The sequence below is a fragment of the Trachurus trachurus genome, assembly GCF_905171665.1.
Source record: "Trachurus trachurus genome assembly, chromosome: 14".
Lineage (NCBI taxonomy): Eukaryota > Metazoa > Chordata > Actinopteri > Carangiformes > Carangidae > Trachurus > Trachurus trachurus.
The window spans coordinates 12,171,373-12,194,577 of NC_139903.1; the positions used below are offsets into that span (position 1 = coordinate 12,171,373).

The window sequence follows — 23,205 nt, forward strand, 5'->3', positions numbered from 1 at the left end:
GAACGAGGTCAATTGTGCACAGTATGATGCAAGATAGCACGTTGATTGTAGACATGCAGAAGTTAAAATGTTCTCTTGAACAGTGGGGTCAGCTGGCTGGTGCAAAGTGTGAGGGCTCCAGGCGAGACTCAATCAGACCTTGCAGTTTGACTGATGTTTAGCTGCCAGTGAAGTTTTCTGCAGTCGCTAGGTGGAATATGGGAGTTGAGTCACTCAAAATGGTCTTGGAGTAAATGGGCTGGTTCACGATTTAAGACAGAGATCAGAGGGAATTGAAAGTGAGCTCTATCTATCTATCTATCTATCTATCTATCTATCTATCTATCTATCTATCTATCTATCTATCTATCTATCTATCTATCTATCTATCTATCTATCTATCTATCTATCTATCTATCTATCTATCTCATTTTTACATGACAATAGTAGAGCGTGGAGCAATTGTATATTCACATATCAATCTCAACACTTAACACTTGAAAGCAACACTTGAAAGTTCAACACGAGGTGACAACACACTCGTAGATGACACTGGAGCAGGAGTGCGAACCACTCTCTCTTTGAGCTACTCTTATCTATAGGGGTCATAGGCAGGTGAAAGGGTATGCCTGGGTGAGCTTCTCCTGCAGCTTGCGAAGTCTGTGGACTGACGGACACGCTGTGCTCATGTCATGAAACACAGACCCTCTGGTCCAGTCTTGTTCTTAGACCTGCAGTGGACTTGCCACATGGCAAGCCTTCTCTGTGATGTACTCAGAGTCTTTGACTCCACTTGTGAACAGTTTTGCCTTGACTGCATTCCTAGTTGCGAAGTTAAACATTTTCACAGAAGGTGAAACAAACAGTCGACCCATCAGACAGTTTGAGACTATCTTTGAAGGTCCACGTCCATACTGCGGTACAGGCTGCCTTCAGTTTTTCTCTGTGTTGGAACCATCTGGACCATTGCATGATCACAGCATGAGCCTATGTGCTGAATGCTGCTTCACTGGTAGAGTTTAAGTTCTCTTCCCAGTCAGACAGTAGATGTTTTGATTCTATTTGGAAAGACATTTCTTCTGAATATTTTCGTCACAGATCACCACAGTGTCCGGCTTATTGGTATGTCTATTTGAGCAGAATGTTTTATGCTGCATACAGTGCACGTGGGACTAAAAGTCTGAGCTCTTTTGGCTGTGTAAGGCAGCTCTGTGTGAAGGAAGTACAGTGTGTACTACACTACTACAACTTGTGGTACAGAAGGGGTCACCGAAAAATGTACCAGGGCTAAACTGTCCCCAGGCGTAGCTACAGTAGCTTGCATTAGTTATATATTAGCCCTGCTTATAATGGCCAGTCAGTGCAGATATGAAAAATGTTTAAAATGTTTTTGCAGTGAGTCTCTTTATTGTGCATCACATCACTTGGGTGTTATCAGGGTGAATTTTAATTGCCACAATGATTTCACTCTCTCAGCCTAACACTTAGTGAGATTTGTGTTACAGCGCTTGATCCAGTTGTACTGTGTGCCCTATTCGTTGTTTTTCTGATTGTAGAATTACAGGAGCCAAACCTTAATCCTGCAAAGGACAAAATAAACCATTTGATTTTAAAACTGGCTGACCAGGACTCTTAATGTGACACAGTTTAACACAGTGGAAAACTTACCTCTTGTTCTTGCCTTTGATTTTATGCTGAGTTATGTATCGCAATCTCCCTGAATTTGCATGTAGTCTTGTGGGTCTACCACACCATCTGGGATAGCAGATGATAACCAAGTTTTTCAGAGGAAAAGCGCTGAGATGCAGGAAATGTCACTCCTAGTTGTGTTCAGCAGTTCTAATTTATCCATTTTGCTGCTCAGGTAGTGAACTTTACTGAGACGTGTAGCAGTCCAAGAAGTCTCACATCCTCCAGGATAGAAAAATCTCAGCACAAGTTCCCCTTCGTGACCACCTCAGAGTGCTTTGAGATGAGTGAAAAAAATGTACGCTGTCAAGCTTTTGATAAAATATTTGTGAGATAGCTGAGAAATGTGAGATAAAAATCCAAAGGCCTGGTGTCAATAATATTCAACTGATAAGAGATTCTCAGTGAGTGATGGCAAAACCCATATTTCACGAACAACATGAATTTTAATGTAAACGTAAACAAAGAAAAAAGAACACCAATTCGCTGTGGCTGCCAGGCACAGAGCCATCTGGAAGACAGGCATTAGGCCAACTGGAAGACATTAAGTCATGAGTGTCATCAACCATAACAATCATGTCACTATCAAAGCATTCCTATTCATTCTAGAAGTGGATGCAATGGCAGGGGGACATTTATCGCTAAAATAAGGCCAAATATTGCAAACTTAAAAAGTGAATTTTGAATGAGAAATGTATCCTTGTATGTATCCTTTGATCGCGCTTTTTACTCCTGCATGCTTTTTCCCCCCCTTCCTGCACACATGAACACCCTCACCGTTCATGCTACATTGACTAGTGGCTTCCCTGCAAATGTAGAGAGGGACACATCAATAACTGAGCAATTAGTACATCAATAACCTACACTTCCAATTTTAATGTATTCAAAAGGAATTGGATTTCTCATTGAATTTCTGTATATTTGTCCTTTTTCTGCCTAGCTTAATACACATTTGTTTAGCTTCTGTCTGGAACATGAGCTTAAAATAACCCTGTTCATACTCATGTATATTTCTACTGTATCTTTCTCACAAACTGTGGAAACACTGATCCCACTCTTTTTTTCCCGATCCCCTAAACTCAGGTTATTGACCGATAACATCAATTTAATCTTCAATTTAAATCTACACCCAATTTATTTAACAGACTGTGTAAATTCTCTATGATTTAGGGAAGGTTAGAAAATTATATTGTCGCTATTTTGTCAAGACGGTGAGTAAGGCACAGTATTTATTATGGACTACTCTAGTCTGGGTAGCAATAACAGTCCACTGAAAACACACATCGGAAAAAGAACACTCCATGATTAGTGAGGAGACAATCACAGATGCCGCACACACAGAAAACTGGTAAAATGTTGCCATCACTAAGTTTTCCAGAGCACTGGACCCTGATACTTAACCTCAGTGTCTGCTTCCATTTCAATTACCAATAGAACACCACACACACACATACACGCACACACGCACAAACACACACACACACACAAAATCACCCACATACACCCACACACAGGAAATAATTATAGTCTAAAATCATTGCAGCATGAAAAAAGCCAGAATTCTTTAGCTGGAGGGAATACAGATCAAAGAAGACACTAAAATAATGGGTCGTAATTACAGAGTTGAAAGGTTCAAAATCAAACAATGATTGCAGTGTTTGAGCTAGCCAGTAGCAATAGAGTGAGAGTCGAAATTTCTGCATTGTGCATTGTTGTAAGATGCTTGTGATGATAATGGCCAAGTTGCATAATCTGCATGTGAAGAAATGGCCCCTACTGCCTCTATGACCCTTAGAATGCAAGCCCTTGTCTGTAGAGGCTTCTGTGGTTATAGAATAGATCAAACAATTTAGCTGTGTCAATACACAACATCTTTGCAGGTTCATAAAGAATCATTTTTTGAGGTTATTTTTATACCGTAGGTTATTTTTGAGCTACATTGCTTCACCACTCAATGTCTAGTACTGTAATACTGAAATAATGAGTCTCTTAGGCTGTGTTGAATCTCTGCGATTTTGTATTTCATTTTTATTTGATTACACAGCTGAAACAATCCACACTGGCCCTCAAGTTTGTTTTGTGTGTAAGCTCACAAGATAGAATTTCCTGTTCCTACATTAATTTCTACATGACATTTGTAAAGTTGAGACATTTATTGAAGCTATTAAAGCTCTGGGACAAAAAAGAAACCATGCTGGGATATGGCTATGGTTGCATTTAAAGAAATGCAGGGGGAAAGTAATTCCTTTGTTGTTGCTGTTGTCTCATTATTACTTGTGCTTGGAGGCCTGTTTTAGGTGTTGGTTCAACTTATTGAAAAAATAGCAGAACAAAGAATACCATACGGTACAATATAATACAATAATAACACTACAATGACAACAATGTTTTTTTTCTCCTACTGACTAAATCCATCACTCTGGACTTTATGATTGCTGTTGTGGGTACTGTGGTATTCGTTTCAAATTAAAGTCATTGCATATGGAATTTGTTACAGCTCCCACCTGTTTTGTAGTTAAAATTTCATATGTGTTTTCCAAAAGAAGCCAATAACTTAACACAGACTCTCTCTGACATTTACAGGCAGATCTTCTGATGACCTAATGGAACTGATTTTACGTGTGATGCTGTTTTGGGTCCTGGTGCTGCACTGTGGCTCTGCTGAAGGCAGTATCCTGTACCGGGTCCAGGAGGAGCAACCCCCCAACACCCTCATTGGTAGCCTGGCAGCAGACCAGGGACTGCCAGACTCGGGTCACCTCTACAAGCTAGAGGTGGGTACCCCTTACCTCCGTGTCGATGGAAAGACGGGAGACATTTTCACGACAGAGATTCCCATAGACAGAGAGACCCTGAGGGACTGTCGGTCTCTGGCCAAGGGTAAGCCCTGCTACCTTGAGTTTGAAGTGTCAGTAACAGATCTGATACAAAATCAGAGCCCACGTCTCATCGAAGGACGCATTGAGGTACAGGACATCAATGACAACACCCCACAATTTCCCTCTTCTGTGCTCACCATCTCTGTCCCTGAGAACACAATCATGGGGGCGCTATTCTCCATTCCTTTAGCCACAGATAGGGACTCAGACAGGAACGGGGTTGCTGACTATGCGCTGACTGCAGGTCCAGAAGCAGCAACCCTCTTTGGTTTACAAGTGGCTGATGACAGAGGAGGAAAACTCCCACAGCTGATTGTCCTGGGCAACCTAGACCGCGAGTTAAAGGATTCCTATGACCTCACCATCAAGGCAGTGGATGGAGGAAACCCGCAGCGCTACAGCAGTGCTTTGCTCCGAGTCGTGGTCACTGATGCCAACGACAACTCTCCCAAGTTTGAAAGGTCCAGCTATGAAGCAGAAGTTTCAGAGAATAGTCCAGTGGGGCACTCTGTATTGCAGGTAAGACTGTAATTCCATTCTTCTTTTAAAATATTAATTATTACAATACATATTTATTCCATAGACACAGTTGCAGTTGATATGTTAAACCAAATCAATCTAAAATATTTTTACTTTGTTGATGTGCTTTAAATATATATTTGAATTTAATTTTGAATTTGAAAAATATAAAAATCTAACCTCAAATGCCTCTGATTCTTGGGAAGCCAAGACCACAGTTTGTATATTGAATCACATATCTGCTTACTTCTACGTTTTAATCACCCCTGTTGCTCTAATGTGCGTTTTTAAGTAATACTATAAGTATTAGAGCATTAGCACATTAGGCTTGTACAGGTAATTAAGCTGCTTATTGCTTTTGTTGTGCTATTACACTTGCAGAAATAGAGTTAGAGATACACAATGCTCAAGTGTAGGAGTAAGATGCTCTGTGTAGGATTTTTTCTGCATTCTGCTGTGAAATTGCACTGACTGCCATGAAAGGAATAGCAGCTCTAATAATTTACCATATGTTTTCATATGAATATTTTCTGTAGCCTATTTTATGGAATAAAAGAAAGGGGGAAAAGAAAATAAAACAGTGACATAACTATCAAAAGCAAAAAGAGAAAGGGCAATAATGAAATATGCCTACATAAAGCTATTCAGATGCTATGCTTTATAGTGATTGTACATATACTGATTTAATTCATTCATTCATTCAGCGACTAATGGTTAGTAGAGAACATATTCTAGTAGCCTCTTTTAATTATTTATTTCTAATTATTTAATTCTAATACTACACAGTAAAACCCATAATGGGTTATTTTTTAACCCAATTTTTGGGTTAAGTAAGACTAAAATGTTGGGTTAAAATGTATTATACCCACAGCGGGATTCGATCCTTTATTCTTCTGGTTACTGATCAACACACTCTACCCTCCAAGCCACTGCCACGCCAATGTAATTACATTTATCATCAAATAAAGCTGTTACTAGGCAGCCAAATCCACACAAAAACCAATGTCCAAGATTTCAGGCAAATTAAAAAAAATATATTTTAACCCAAAACAAGCAACCCCGAAATTGGGATGAAGAAATAACCCAAGAGTTTTTAATGTGTAGCCCAGAAATTGGGTTACTCTTTGAAAAATAACCCAGAAATGGTATATTACTGAAATATGTTACTCTCTGAGAAATAACCCATCATTTTAACTCAACATGAGTAACCCAGAAATTGGGTTAAAGAAATAACCCAGGATTTTTTACTGTGTAAATATTTGCAAATAATTCATGCTGTTAACCATATAATTCCTTTAATTTTAGGTCAGAGCAAATGACTCAGACATGGGCCCGAATGGAGAGATTGAGTACACCCTTCATCAAGCAGTGGAGCCAGTGCCCAAACTCTTACGAATTGATCGGTCTACTGGTATTATCTATGTCAAAGGATCCTTGGATCGGGAGGAAATCAGCAGCCTGTCCTTCTATGTGATGGCAAAGGATAAAGGTCCGCAACCTAAAAGCTCTAAGACGTTTGTAACCATTGAAGTCACTGACCAGAATGACAACGCTCCAGCTGTTGAGATTCGTGGGATCGGTCTTGTGACACACAGTGAAGGAGTGGCTAACATTTCAGAGGACATGCCAGTGGGAACAGCTGTAGCTTTGGTGCAAGTGTCTGACAAGGATGAGGGAGAAAATGCTGTGGTGACTTGTGTGGTTGCAGGAGATGTTCCATTCCAACTCCGTCCTGCCAGCGACTCATCCAGTGACAACAAGAGGAAATATTTCCTACAGACCACCACTCCTCTTGACTATGAAAGGGTTAAGGAGTACCGCGTAGAGATTGTGGCTGTGGATTCTGGAAATCCAGCACTCTCTAGTACAAATTCATTGAAGGTGCAGGTAACAGATGTAAATGACAATTCTCCAATATTCTCCCCAACCTTGTTTGAGGTAGATTTTGCTGAAGAAAACCAACCAGGTGAAAAGGTTTTGGATGTTACAGCTTCGGATGCAGACAGTGGCACTAACGCAGAACTCCTTTATAACATCGTGGCAGACTCATCAATCAAAGGTCTGTTTGAGATTAACCCAAATACAGGTGAAGTAAAAGCCCGAAGCCCACTTGATCGTGAGCATAAAGAACGATATGAGTTCCGGGTCACAGCAGCAGATAAAGGGTCACCTGTTCATAAAGGAACAGCTACTGTAGTGATAAAAGTCCTTGACCGCAATGACAATGATCCCAAGTTCATGCTGAGTGGCTACAGCTTTTCAGTTTTAGAAAACATGCCTCCCCTAAGTCCAGTTGGTATGGTGACAGTCCTCGATGTGGACAAAGGTGAAAATGCCCATGTTCACCTCTCTGTAGAGCCTGATGGAGGGAAGTTTGTTGTTCAGAATGGAACAGGCACCATTCTGTCAAGCATCTCATTTGACAGGGAGAAAGAAAGCAGCTACACTTTCCGTCTAAAGGCAGTGGATGGAGGAGAGCCACCAAGGTCTTCATATGTGGGTGTCACTATCAATGTACTGGATGAAAATGACAATGATCCTGTGGTCACCAAGCCCTCCAATTCCTCGTTTAGGCTCCTGTCACCATTAGCATCTCCAGATAGCCATGTGGAGGTAGTGGAAGCTGAAGATCTGGACAGTGGCCCTAATGCAGAGCTGGTCTTCAGTATTGCTGGTGGAAATCCTTACCAGTTATTTCGCATCTCCCCCTCCAGTGGGGAGATCACTCTAGCTAAGGAGATGACCCGAAAACATGGTGGGCTACATCGCCTTGTGGTGCGAGTGAGTGACAGGGGGAAGCCTGCACGTCATGCCACTGCCCTGGTCCACATTTATGTCAATGAAACCATTTCAAATGTCAGCTTAGTGGAAGCCCTAGTTGGACACAGTCTTTATACACCACTGGACAGAGACATTGCTGGTGACCCAGACAATGGTTTTGCTGCACAGCGTAGTAACATTTTGTTTGGAAGCCTTGCCGGTGTGGCAGGTGTTGTCATGTTGATCTTAGTGGTGGTATTTATTCGACATCGCATCCAGAGAGAAACCAAGAGTGGCTATCAGGCTGGCAAAAAGGAAACAAAGGACTTATACGCACCCAAACAGGCACCAAAGAATGCCAAAGGCAAACGCGGAAAGAAAGGCAAGCCCCAGAAATCCCCCAAACCTCTTGGGGAAGAAGAGGAAGTCAGCCTTCAAAAGAGTCTCAAGTTCAACCTCGATGGAGTCAATGATAGCCCCAGGATCCACCTGCCTTTAACATATTCACCTGGAAGCCCTGATATAGGCAGGCACTACCGCTCCAACTCCCCTTTACCCTCCATCCAGCTGCAGGCTCAATCTCCCTCAGCCTCACAGAAGCATCAAGCCGTCCAGGACCTGCCCGCTGCCAACACCTTTGTAGGAACGGGAGGAGATGACAACTCTACCGGCTCAGACCAGTACTCAGATTACAGTTACAAGACCAACCAACCGAAGTACAACAACAAACAGGTAAAGTCACGCCTCACAAATTGTCATATGTCCTTTATGGTCTGTTAGAGGAGTGGATGGCTTGTGTGTCACATTGAGTGACGGACAGATCAGTTTTGGAGCTCACTCTGAACTCATACTCTTACAAGTCTCTTATATACTCTTATACAGTAAGTGTTCAACACTTATAACACATATTATACAGTGAAGAATTCTGGTGTAGGCTAAGTTGTCAGCTACAATAATGTCATCATCTACTTAAAAGAGTACCATGATACCAAATTTGAATAATTTGTATGACTTTTGTTATCGTTGTGCTGTCAGTCCAGATTGTAAAAATGCAAAATCATACTTAAACATTTATTGCAGATATGTTAGTGTCACTTCTCTCCTATTCACAATTTCATTCTCCGCTGAACGTGTGGGATGACAGATTAAGAGGAGACAAAATGTCTACTGCCATTTGAAAGCCTACAACAAGTTTAAACAGAATTCAAATTGTGTTCCCCACAATTCTAGTTGTCACTAAAATGCCTCTGTAATGACATGTACAGCATTAATATACTTTTGGAACGTAATTATGATAACTAGAGTTTATTTGGACTCCAGTAATAGAGAGAGTATAATGTTTGTTATTTCTCTTAATATTAACTGCAGTACTATGCTGTCTCACTATTTGTTTTGCTCCCATGTAACTTCTCTGGAGGGTGAAATTGGATACACAACAAAAGATGCTGCAAAAAATTATTAACTTAGAGTATGCGTTCATGTTTTGCACGACTAAAAAACTTAGATGGCTCTTCATATTTTGTTTTCTCACCTGTTTGGCAGTGGACCTGTTTGTTGAACAGGGAAAGTCCATTTCTCAGCGACTTATTTCTGCTCTTCTGCCTGACCTCTAGTGTTCTGATCTCTGCAGGTCACTTGCTCTTATCTCCTTGCTCCTTATGCTCTTATCTCCTCTTATCTGTACAACATTTGGCAAGGTTTGAATCGCCATGGAAACAGAAATATTAATAGACTCAGTGGGGATTACGAACAGAAAAATTGTAAAGTCTAGGGACAGGAAGCTAGTGTGTCTCTAGGTTTCTGTGTCATCTGCAAGTGTGTGAATGTGCGTCTTGGACTAAATAAGTGTAGATGTGTATTTGTGTCTGTGTGCAGAGGGATAAGGGAGACTACCATAATCCTTGAATAGTGTAACATTCTGTATAGTACTGAGACATTTCCAGATGTCATGATTCCATCAGTTTATTAAGACAGATATACACAAGCTATTGTAATGCATTTCTTCTCTCTTTTACAAATACAGTAATTACTGTGTTAATCTCTCATTCAGCATGAAAAAAATACCTAATGTCAGTAGGAGGTAAAAACACAATTACACAACTTCCAAGTATCTCTAAAACCAAACGGGCATTCCCTTTTAAATAAGCACAGTACAGCCAGTGATATAAAAAAAATAGTTACTATATTGTTGAATGACAACAAATTGTATCCATTGACATTGATGTCAAAAATATATTTGTCCCTAAAGAAAAGTGGACGTGAGCATTTAAACAAGTTTGACATTCTCCAAGGCTTTGCAGATAATGTTTGCCACATAAGAATTAGCAAAAATAGAAGTGGAAAATACGCCGCTGAGTTCTGAACATGTGTAGGTGACACATTTTCTGTGGTGATATCTTCAGAGCCAGTCTCACAGTTGGCTGGTCGGTAGTTTCAGCAGATGCTAGCTGACAGCTTAGGTGATCACAAGCCTTTGTGGGTGGAGTCAGTTTAGAGAACAGTCACCACTGTCTCCTTGATGGACAACATAAGGGACCAAAATGACTGCAAGCCACAGGGTGTGTCTGGGTATTTGTGTATAGTGCCAATCTGTGTGTGTGTGTGTGTGTGTGTGTAGATTTGCTGCTTATTATAAGAGTGTTAATTGTAACTCAGGCACAGATGTAGGCTCTCAGCTCTTGACAGTGTTTGTGGTTTCTCAATATGATAACTTAGATTCATATGAGACGTGACTCCAGTGATTGACAAGCTTTGTAAAAACACAGACAGATGTTGAAGCTCATGTGACATACCTCAGCAGATGTTGTCTCATGTATGGCATCCCCTCTCACATCAGGAAGAACAGATTGACCAAAATATATAATTAAAGTAACTGCCAAGTGATGTGACAGATGTAGAGTGGTGCCCTTGCTTTAATTAACTGTGCTACACTCAACAATGGCTTTTCGATAGGAATGTGGTCAGTTGTGGTGTTGCATGGCATGCAGATACTGGAGAGGTATCACAAGACCCTGCTGTTAAAAACAGTACTATACCTAATTTGATGAGTTTTTGTGTGCGTTAAGAATGACAGTGTTTTAACAAGTATTTCCAGTGAGCTGCTTCATTGTGCGACAGTGGGTCAGTGTGTGTGTGCAGTGTTCTGCTTTCACTCCCTGCAGGCATTGTGGGCGTGCCAACCTTTTTTTTTTCTCCATCATACGAGCGCTGCAGCTTTCATGGTGACAAAACAAGAGGCATGGCTGCAAATACAAGTGTTCTTGCTGACCATTCACTGCTTGTCAACAATGCAGACACACAAGGCAAAATACGGCATTGTTTTGCTTATATAGCTAACAGCCAATCCAAGTCCATGGACACTGCAAAGCCTGTCCATAAAATATGTTTTAAACCTACGCAGAATAAAGGAGGCCAACTTGGCAAATCATCTCCTCAACAGACATGCCAACCTGTTCAAAGAATTCAAAGAGTGACAGGTTAACAAATGTGATGGATAACATAATTACATAATGCCCTTGCCCTAAAATATCAAAGGAGGGTGATTTATTCTGTGACAAGTTAACATTTTTTACTGTGGAAAGAGTTAATTAAGGGCAATAATGACAGTTAAATTTGGCAAACATCTCTTTTTACATCACTCCTGGTAATGGTATTCATTGCAAGTAAATGTTTTTCAATGATTACAGTATTTCAGTGCAGATATTATTTTTACCTATCAAAGAAATCACATAGACTCATCATATTACCATATTCAATGGACAAGCGTCACTATGATTTTGATCAATTTCTTTACAATAATCCATTTATTTAATTGTAAAGTACATGAAGCACATTTTTTATATGGCACAGATAAATGGCATTAACCAGAAGTCTGGCACTGCATGGTGATGAAGCACAAACCCGGTGCGAGTCAACACAAAAGCCTCAGTACATACTCCTGCGCTCAAACAAGTTCATTTTCTAGTTTTATCTTCAGTCAAATTAGATTTTAGAGTAATTTAATAAGGACAGGGTTGTGGTGCTATTTCAGTGTCAGTATTAATATATTTAGACCAGAAGTGTATCAAAGTCATAATGTTGATATCCTGACACCATTAGTCAGGAAACAAGGTATGTACTGAGTTTCTTGATATTACACCTTCTGTGTAAATGGATTGAGCACACAAGAGCATTTTATTGAAAAAATACAATTATGAAGATTCATTGTGTTAACAGAATTGAAGCAAGTTCACAGATTGAACACCAATCTATTACTGGGAGAAACCTCACATTTACTTCATATGTCTGTGCTCTTTAATGTTCGGAGCACCAGTTTGAGCTGATAGTGAGGACATGCTTAAAACGTGATTATATTTTAGGCAGTCACACCTCTTTAAAGGGCTTCCACGGGATTAGGTGCAGAATATGGCTGGACATGCTGTCTTGAGGACTCTGGTTAATATTGGAGACTGGTGGATGCATCACAACAATTTAGGTCAATGGGGTCTCCATAGAGGACCAGTTTGTCAAATGTTTTCAAATATATGTACAAAAGTGGTACATTTGGTAGGTGTTGGTAGATTAGTGATGTATAAACGTAAATATATAACACAGACAAGTATTAGATACTGTATATGGAATTATGTATGTGTCTTACTGCTCTAACATTTATTTAGACCTACTGTGTATCCTTGTTTGCTGCACCCACTTACAGTAACTCTAGATTTATTTTGCAGACATCAATTTATTTGTTCAGTTTTTTACCTTAATTTTATAGAAATGTATATACTGTACCTAAAAATGCTAGCCTTAAAAAACAGCCTGAGGCTGGATAAGATAATCTTAAGGCACTTTATACTCAAGAATGGCTTGGAGCTGCCAAAACCCAAACAGATGTTTAAGATGTCCTAATTAGATCACAGTATTAACTAAGCATGTGCCAGCTATATGTGTGAAGACATATTTGGTTTGTTTGTTTTTGTTTTTTTTACACTAGGAGATGGTACTGTTATCAATCCAGAAACATTTTCATCTCCCAACACTCAGTAGAGAATTTTGCAGCCCTCTAATTGCTTTAGATTAACCCACTTTGGCATAGAATTCCTGAAATGCAGTTTCTGGGATATAGTTATTACAGCAGACATACTGCTTCTAAATACAGTCAAAGGCAGTTGGGCAAAAATATCCATTACCTCACAGCAAATGCAAAATAAATCCTTTCTCTATAATGTTTTTTCCAAAAAAAGAAAAAGGAAACAAACCAGTAAATGCCAGAAATAGACTTAGACATCTGAAACCCTTAACCACAGTTGTAACCAACGGTTGTCATGTAATGTATGTCTCTTGACTCAATGAAATTCAGAACCATGGACAGTGCTTTTTGCTGCCAACTGTTCCACAGCCGCTGTGCAGATGGAGTACCGACGCAACACGAGAAGAGAGAAAGATGATATGCCTGTGTGTGCCTGGTTTACATGGACTCCTGTTCTCCCTGGTCCTTAGTTAACAGCCTTTAGAATTTTAACACACACTAATTTGAATGTGTGAAATGCTAAATTAAAAAAGAGCCATGTTTTAGTAGAAGGTAGTGAAAGCCCACCAATGGCTTGAAAATTGAAATGAAATTAACATTTTTTCCCCCACTATTACAGATAAGACTACCTATTCTCTGGCCAGAAAAAACTTGAGAAAGTTTAAATTTACCATCAAACAAACACAAAATGTCTTTATAATAACTTAAAACAAACCATATGAGCTTTTTGCATGATACTGTATGGTCCTCTAGCTTCCTTGTGCTGGATAGAATCCTTACTTCTTTTTTTCTTCTTTTTTTTCATCGACTCACACCTGTTTGGGTAATATTGTAATTAAAGTGGGGACATTGGGAATTTTCCTCAGGGTCTTGGCACGTTACACTATTCTCAGGTGTATGTCACAAATTTGTCATTGAGCCTGGGTACCCATTTACATACAGGAAAATGTGCATATTTCAAAGGAATAATTATCAACGTGACAATATTCTGTATTGTTAAACTGCATGATGTACAGCATGTCACGTGCAAAGGAGAGTCTCTGACTAAACTTTGCAGATGTTGTTCCTGAATATGAATTTGTTTTTAAGTTAACTATAATGTATATTTTTTTATAAACCAAAAATAGGCTCACTCTTTTACTCATTCAGTTGTGTGTTATTGAGTCCTAGGATTACATGTTTGAACGTATGACTCATTTGTTCAATTAATTTAATATTTGTAAGATTAAATCATATTTAGACTCTTGGTCATAATTGAAGATGAATATCTCACCCAGTTGACGCTTTCCAGTCATGTCCAAAATAACATGATAAACTTTACATTGGAGGTCTGTGCCTTATTACAACAACCATCTTTGTAGGTTTCAGTTCCCTATTGTCACCTTTGAATGTGTGATATTGCGTGATGGTTACTGCAGAAACCAGTGACTCACATTAGTCATAAGAGCTGATAATTAGCCCTGTTGGGTCCAGGAGCTGGCGCCTTTTTTCACACCTCATTTTATGAGAAACTACATTTGAACAAAACACAGTGCAAGTGGTATGGAACACTAAGAATCCCTTTTACACAGCATTCATGATTTAAACACTGCAAATTCATTCTTATGTACATACACCCCAGTAAAATGCTTCATTTTTAGAAAATGGTTGTCCCCCTGTGGGCAACTCATTTATCTCTTTTCCTGTCCACAGTTACCTAAAACCCATCCAGTGGCTTCCCAGAACAGGAAAGTGGGTAGAGTGAGTCAGTGTGAGTCTTAATTAACCTGCTTCTTTGTTGAGCAGGGCCCACACTTTGTGAACTTTAGGCATCCCTTTGAGCTGGGATTAGCCCAATTTAGCCCAATTCTGCTGTTTGAACCCAGCAGAGGTGTATTACAGACGAGGCCAGAGGCAAAATTTCTACTTGTTCTACAAGACTGTGACACAATATTCTCTTGGACGTGTACTCAGGACCAGTGAAACCTAAAAATCACAGAAAATGTGTCATCTGCATTCCAGTGAATAGTTGAGAAAGCAGATTTATTCTCCCTATCTTTTCCTATCTCAGTTTCCAATCTGCCTTCCAGTGTTTTTCAAACAGGCACGACACACACAGACTCCCACGCACACATAGCTTTTTGTGCACCACATATTTACCCTGGCCTTTACCCAGAAAAAGAAGGCTGGAAGGAAAGTGAGGTGAAAAGCATTGTAGATGCTGGAATCATTCACTTTGCCTGTACTGCATGTTTTGCTTACAGTTTTATGGCATGGAAGAATGATTCAATACATTTTGTTGCGTTGTACACCACATTCTACTGAAATGGCTGCATTGTGTATTGTATATACACACAGTGGTTTTTGCCCATGAGATGCAAAACCATACGCTCGCCCCCTACTGGCTGCCAGCGGTACAGGTCATAAACCGTGCCCCTTCCATGTTAGCAGATGGGACATGGGCCAAGTATGGTTTGAATTAATTATTTGATGCTATAAAACAGGAGGGTAACATGATTGACAGCTGTGATTGACCTTGATGCTGCAGATCACGACTGCATACAGCCTGGCTGTAAATGATGTCATCAGTGCAAGATGTCTGGGTTATTTTAGCTCGCTCTTTGTACAGTAGCTGGAAGTTGAGATGCACTGTCCATCGCAATATGCAGTCATTGCTTTTATCGTCATTATATACTTTTTCACAAAGCAACAGTGCGTAGCAAATATTTTGAAGTTGTAATAACATCGTAATGTGCACAGGCTCATGACCGTCAATGTGTGAATGTTCTTTGGTCTAAGACTCTAGTAACGAGCTAGTATTATCTGCACAGTAAGGTTAGTATCGCTGACTTGCAGGCTAGTAAGCTCCCAATTACTGCATTATCTGAGGCAGTAAACACAACAAGGATGTAGGCAAAGAGCTAGAATAAGGGAGAGGGAAGGAGGGGTAGAGAGTGGTCTTCTTTCGAGTCTTATGCTGCCTTTGTGATATTATAATGAAAAAGCATTTGCTGTTTTTATTTTTTTCTTCTTTTAGTAAGTTATAACAGTCTACTTGAGTTTTAAGCATCAACCTGAAAATACGTTGGAAGAAAATGATCATTTTCGGTTTCCGAAAACGTGTGACATTTCTGACACGCAAACAAACACCAAAAGGCTTTTTAAGAACAGAAGCTCGTAATGATTGTATGGTACTTTGATCCAGCAATGATGGAGCCAAAGCATGGCAGGATCAAACAAAGTCATAAAGATGACAAGAGCAGATTCTGAAGAGTTTCATATTTTAATTGGAAATCTTGCGCTATCAGGGAGAGCACATACCACATGGGTACAAAATAATGCACACACTGGTCTTGTTTGTCATAACCCTTTGTACTTCATCTCCCTTTTTCCCCGCTTTCAACGTATATACTGGGTCTGCTATGACTGTAGCCTTGCCAGATCACACTGCCATGGTAGTAATTGAAGGTTGCAGACCACAATTGGAAGTTATTTTAGGGTTACAGCTCGCAACAGAGAGACTGGTTCAGTCAAACACAGTAGAACTGACAGACAGGCAGGATATGAACAAATGGTAGTCAGCCAAGGTAATGGGCAAATCATGGAGATTTGAGGCAGGTACTGAATGTGTAAAAAGGGCTTGAATGCTGAAGCAGAAGGGTAACGTAACCTGGGAGTGAGGAACCACCCAAGATATCTGCTACTAATTGTAGATGAGCAGTAGCTTGGTAGATGGGGGATAGTACCAGGTCAGTGTTTCCATTATACTGTATACATTTTTGCAAGCGGCCTACTACTGAAAAATTATTGCTGCTACAGCAATATCATGAAGTTGCAATTACACAACTCTGCAAAGGGCTTTTGAAACAGGAGATATAGGGCAACACCTGACCAAGGCAAGGGGAGAAAGAAGTTCAAAAGAAACAGAAGAAATAGAGAGGTAGATTATGTAAAATAGATTTTTTTTTACCTATTGATATTCACTCTGACCACCAGTGTTATACATGTGCAGCTCCCAGGTACAACAAAATCCTTCACTGTTGGACTGACTAACGGGCATACTGGCATAAATTCCAGTGGGCCACTACATTGGTGGGCCAATGAACCATCACAAAATCAAAATCAGTTTTTACCGGCCCAGTCAGTCTCTAATGGCTCTCCCGGCGTGCCTGTCATTCAGGGTGCACCTGACCCCCGACCATGCTGCTGGGAAGAAAACTCCTAAGGGAAACACTGCAAAATGTGTCTGTTTTATGTAGAGGAAAGAGAGAGAGCTTTTATGGAGGGCCTTTAAATGTGGTGTGTTTCTAATTTAATTTGGTTTAGGATGGCTTAACAGGAAGACCAAACTGGCAACTGCCCTTCCCTTCCTCTGGACAATAATTAAATTAAAGAACAATGAAGTAATCCCATCCTCAAATAATGGAGGTTATTCTACCTTTAGAAATAATATCAGAAAGCTTTACACATGATACAAATAAAACAAATCTTAAGTGCTACTACTTTCCCCTGACAAGTTACTCCTTCTTTGTGTTGGTCATTATGACAACTAACTGCTACTAAATTTGGACATAATTGACATTCCTAATCAAACACAAAGTGAATATTTAATAAAACAAATGGCCACACGAAGGTAGTTGTTGGCACCCATGTTATTTGCAAGGCTTTCAGAATGATGGATCTGTCCTTTATTCAGATATCTGAAGTCATGCTGGATATTGAGGAGGAAGAAGAAATCTGTTGACAAGCAAATACGCTTTGATTGGATGTCAATCTGTCAACATCATCTAATCCACTAGAGTGTTCGCTACCAGAAGAATAAATAGAAAGACATCAAAACATTGAAAGTGAGAAAAGTAATGGAATAATGTCAAGTCTAATTTTCCTCATTGTGTGCCTGAACATATCACCTGAGCTGACATCTGACAAGTTTTTTCTTTTTTTTTTTAATCACAAAATTAATATTAAAGCAGATATCAGTGGAATGTTTTTGTTAATATAAGTCCTAAATAGTCCTATTTTCCGTCAGCAATCACTTACATGAAGTATTTCAGCCTAAACACGAGTCTCTCCGTCACTCTGCTCTGCTGTAACCCGAGGAGAAAATTTTCCTTGTGGGATACAAGTGTTATCCAATGAGGAGAGAGAACGGCATGAAGGGCTGTGTGTGCAGCCAAGGGATGCGCGTGAATGTGGTGATGTAGCACGAGGACCAATTGATGCCTGACAAGGGCGGGGGCTGCTAACTCATGGTGCGTTCAAAGAAACTCGTACTTTGTGTTTTTCCTTCCTGTGAAGTCATACCAGTTCGATCTGGTACGAGTTCACGGGTCGGAAGTTACGAGTGGCCGTTATAGGGAACTTTCACAGACAACAGGATGGTAAAAACACGAGCTACGGGTTACCTGGAACGCTACCAAGTCGTAGTTGTGACTTGAAGCTGTAACTTACGGTTTCAAAAGCCTGCCTTGAACGCAGCATTAGCCGAAACGGCCGTGAAGCTGATATCTGCTTTAAGTTGGTTACAAAACCTGAACAAGTTGCTGTTTCTAGATATTAGTGACCTGAGGGTGTTGGATGTATCCATATCCCTGAAAAACCATAGATCATATACAGTATAATGATATATAATCATAGATAATCAATCAACACATTTTTTGCTCATTAGCCCAATAGCTAACACACACTCGGCAACATCTGCAACTAATCCACAACATGTATGGACAATGACATTTATGTTTTTTTCCCTTTAAATTGTTTGACTGTAAAATCGAAGGGTTTGCCTCCGATCTGAATGTTTTAATTGCTGCCATAGTTACAGAAGCCAAATGTGTGCAGTGACATTGTAGAGAGGCGGGTATTATAGACATTTAGCTCATTAAAATAACTAGCTAACATCACAAGACCAGGACAAATGTGAGAGCAAAATTCATCCAAACCCCAAATCTATTGACCACCACCTTTGGAAAATAAACTGTCCACTAAAATGTGCGGAGAAGGGGTGTCGAGTGGCGCAGTAGGTTGAACAGGTGCTCCATATGTAGAGGCTACAGTCCTCACTGCAGTCGGCCCCACTTCGAATCCCCCATCGGGCGACCCTTTAGTGCATGTCATTACCCGTCTATCTGCCTCCCCATTTCCTGTCTCTCTCAACTATACTATCCAATAAAGGCATAAAAAGCCCAAAAATATATCCTAAAAAAAAAAAAGTACAGAGAAAATAGTAAAGTTGTAAATGTATTTTGTTTCTCCACACAACACATGTACAAGACACCCATAAGATGTGACAAATGTCTAAACCAATGTTAAAAATTCTGTCTAATCAATCAATCAATCAATCAATCAATCAATCAATCAATCAATCAATCAATCAATCAATCAATCAATCAATCAATCAATCGACTACCATAATTTCACTGTAGAAGTCAGTGGGCTAGGGCTAAAAATCCTTACACTCCACCCCTTCTTATCTTCTTTGGTGTGTCTGCTCATTGCTATTAAAAACTGCACTAGGCAGGTGGAGATAAAGAGGCCAAAAATATTCACATAACATCCCTAGACATCCTTTGAAGTGTCTTGCCAGGGTAGAGAGGATGTGTGTTACCTTGAGTTACAGTAGACGGAGACGGATGTCAGCTGTACGATCTGGCAGTGCACAATATAAAAGATGGCACAGCTCAATAATCAAGGCTTATACGGAAACGCTGCATGCTCAGATGGGCTGCTGTACTCAGCACATTTACAATGTCCTGGCACCCTCCATGAAGCCCTCTGATGCTGTCTTGTTTCATGTTCACTGGACTGGAGATTGGAGCACCCAAATCTCAGGATACATCCTAATTATACAGCGGCCAATCGACTGTTAAAACTTGGAGAGTTTCGGTTTCTTTAAGTTCTTGTGACTTAACAAGACAAATCCTATTTGATGTGATGCTGATAAGTATGAAGATTTCTGGCTTTGCAGCAGCAGACCAGTGGAAGTGCCTGACTTACAATATTGGTGGGTTCCAGGTAGTGAAGGACTGTGGATAAAATATTAAAAATTGACTTAACCTAAGGTCAGAATCCATAGATTGCAATGTGAAGGTGGGCATGGCTTGTTTTTTTTTTAGCTTCTCAAGTGCACATCTGGCAAGAGAGGCTGCTTGACATGAAGCTTTAAGTGAAAATTGTAATTGGGCATTCTGTATACTGACCAAGAAATATCCAACATCTCACCCAGTCTGTTTAATTCTTATGAAAGGAAAAGGAAGTGTTTATATTTTATTTTGTGGGATTGGATCCCAAGACAGAAAATAACACTAATAACACAGTACTACTATACCAGCACTAGTACTTGTAGTATTGGCAAGCAGTGCTTTACTCTCTACAAAAAAGAGTAAGTCTCTGGTGTATTGCCAAGTCTTTTTTGTTCTATAAAGGAAGTATATCACCATAACTGTAATAAAACAAATTGTAAAATTTGTATTTCCAATAGAAAAAAATATTGTGGATGAAAAATAATTTGTTGGCACATTTGTGAGCAGATACTATTTAGATGTCTTCCACCACTCTAGGTAATAGAGAAGCTATAGATTTAAAATGCTCCAATAAAAAAGTCTTTAACTAGAGGGATGATCAACATGGTGAGGGCAACAGAGACAGCAGGGAGGCAAATGACTTCAATTAGCAGGCTTGCCCTAATGAGAGAACCATCCTTTGAACTAGGACATAGGCATTGATTTCATTTGCACCCCACTCTTAGGCTGAATGATCAGTGTTGGCCCTCTGAGATTGCTGGGCCTATATAGTCTGGTGTGACAGGACTGAAAAGTGTTGATAACAGACTTAGACAATGTGCGGGAAAGAGTAGTACATTTTTCAGTTTGTAAAGTATAATTATTAACATTTTTGTATTTATATCAGAGAGTGCATTTTTTTGCTGGAAAAAAGCTAAGATGTGTTACTTTCAACACATTGTTCTCCCTAAGTAATGATTGACTGTCTTTTTTGAGCTAGACATTTCAAAGTTTGGAGAAGGTACCAATGAGGTGTGATACCACCAGGTACTTAGTGATTATTACTGTCAATCTTACTTCCTTTACACCTCATTCTTTTAAACAGCGTTTATTGGGGGTGTTATATCAGGTCTGGTGTGACATGGTAATGTGAGTAACATTTTAGCAGCTGGCTATAGAGTCCGTCCCCATCTTGAATTTTGCTTCATGCATGTTGTCATTTCTGATGGAATAATTATGCCCTTAACATATTTTAATAATGTGGCAATGTATTGATCTAATGGCAAAAGGACCTGTGACAAAAGTCTTCCTGATGAATGGCAAGAACTTCCAGGGCAGCTTGCATTGACTGCCAGCCCTGAGCCCTCTTGATGTCATCAAAATGCCCAGCATTGCTGACTTGCTCTTTGATGTAGTGGGAAAATAATTAAAGTGTTGCTAGTGATCTATATACGTATTAAAAAGTGATGGTCTCTCCCTATCGATCAAGTCTGATGAAATGTCTGATGAAAAGCCAGTGGTTCACAGTGATCTGCTCTCACTTTTCCTCAGGCTCATATGTATGCTTTTGGCACATGGTCAGATTCCGTCTTTTATGTAAAAAATAAAATAAAATGAGTAACTCCTTAAGGTAAAGCTGTGTGGAGGCTCAGCTCCCTGATGGCATTGCCTTTAGCTGAGATATTATATCACCACACATCCCAGCCTTCTTACCTTCTGCCAGGCAGATTAGTGCTTTTATCAATAAGCAGCTTAGCACCAAAGTGTCCCTCAATAATATGCCATGGTATTTTTTTTTCTCCCGCTGCTTTAACTCCTGGGCTCTTTCCGTGTCTTCTGCTCTTACACATTCTCATAACCTCACATTTCCCTCTCTTCAACCCCTAAAATTCTCCACTTTCTTTAGCTATATTAACCTCTGACTTAGAGAAACAGTGATACATTATGCATTCTTCTCTTCCGGTCACATTAGGAACCTAGACAGGACCCAGGAGTGCCAGAGAGCAGCATCCCCATCAGACATACTACCCCATTAGAAGCCTGCAGTGCACCATAAAACCTATAAAAGTCCATTAGGGAAGTGCTCTGGCCCACAGACACCTTTAAGACCAGTCAGCCACAAAGGTGCGCAGTTACAGATGGGGTGAAACTTATTTGATTCGTCACCGAATTGCCATGTTTTCCTTTGGATATTCATTCTGAGCAACGATTCAGTCGTTGTTGCTCAGTAAGCAGTGGTTTAGATGTTGAGCGTTGTTGCTATGTGGTTGCAACATAGCTTCAGAAATGTAGGGTAGTCAGATGTCAGTGAGTCTTAATCATCCCTGAATTCAGTGATGTTTTGTGAAAACTGTGCAGTTATAGCTATCCCTTTTTTTTTCAGCAGACCAATACATAATACACATTATCACAATGAATATAATTTAGCGTAAACATTATTGAACCGAAACAGACCCCAGCTGAGATTTTGTAACACGCTCTTCAGCCAGTGACAGCTCTTTCAACCTCCTTCGATCGGGACAATTGCATACAGCTGTGAGGTTTCAGCGTACTGCCTCTCATGTGATTAGAGCAGTGCTTATTACGTTTGATGAGCCTGACCCAAATCTTCCAGTGGCAGACACATTTTTCATAGTGAGTCTGAAATTCTAAATCCTAGATCAAGTCAAAGGTGAATCCCTCACTTGGCCATAAAGTGCTATTTCCGTTGCAATTTTGTGGGAAAATCTACCATTTGGTCTTCGGGGAGATTTTCATGACATTTAATAAACATTTTGAAAACATCTCTAAATGTGTATACCAAGTTTTAAAGCAGCATGATGTGTCGCAGCGACATACATTTGGAGCTGCATAATGAATAGTGTTTAATTAGCTTTGAGGAAACATTTCTCTTTGTGACAAGCTGATGTGGGGCTATGATTAATTTCATTCCTTCCATGCCTGTCTTTTTTTTTTATTTAGCAGCAGCAAGTGAGGAACTCATGAATTCTCTTTTTTCGACACTCACTCCCTCACTCACAAATGTACTTTTTTTTTAGTCCTATTGCTGTAATTTAATAATTTTAAAAGAACGGATGATGAATGAACACATGAAAATGAAATACATCATTTGAATTGTATTTGTGTACTTAACACATATTATACAAGACTGGGTAACTACGTCTTGTGAGTGGTGAATGTAATGTGCCTCCATTGCTTTAATTTTCCATTGCATGACTGCTGCTCTGAAACTAGTCATGAATTAGTCCTGTAGGATTACGCTCCGTGTGCTGTGGGGGACCAAGATATTTTATATTTTGCAAAGTTTGCCCCTGAAGGGTTACATGGCACAAAGATCCATTCATAATCCAATAATAGAGAGGAAATTTAGTCTTAGTATTCAACTGAATGG

The 23,205-nt window shown here is 39.8% G+C and overlaps 1 protein-coding gene across 1 annotated transcript in view; it reads left to right on the plus strand.

Moving 5' to 3' along the window:
* Positions 1-4,256: 4,256 nt before the first annotated feature.
* Positions 4,257-23,205, plus strand: part of pcdh1a (protocadherin 1a) — a gene marked incomplete at its 3' end in the record, with an annotated part of 77,231 nt that continues 58,282 nt past the window's right edge. The window contains exons 1-2 of the mRNA XM_083986613.1: positions 4,257-5,066; positions 6,372-8,558. Of these exons, the coding sequence (XP_083842739.1) occupies positions 4,272-5,066; positions 6,372-8,558 (2,982 nt within the window). The 5' untranslated portion in view covers positions 4,257-4,271. The remainder of the gene's footprint in view (positions 5,067-6,371; positions 8,559-23,205) is intronic.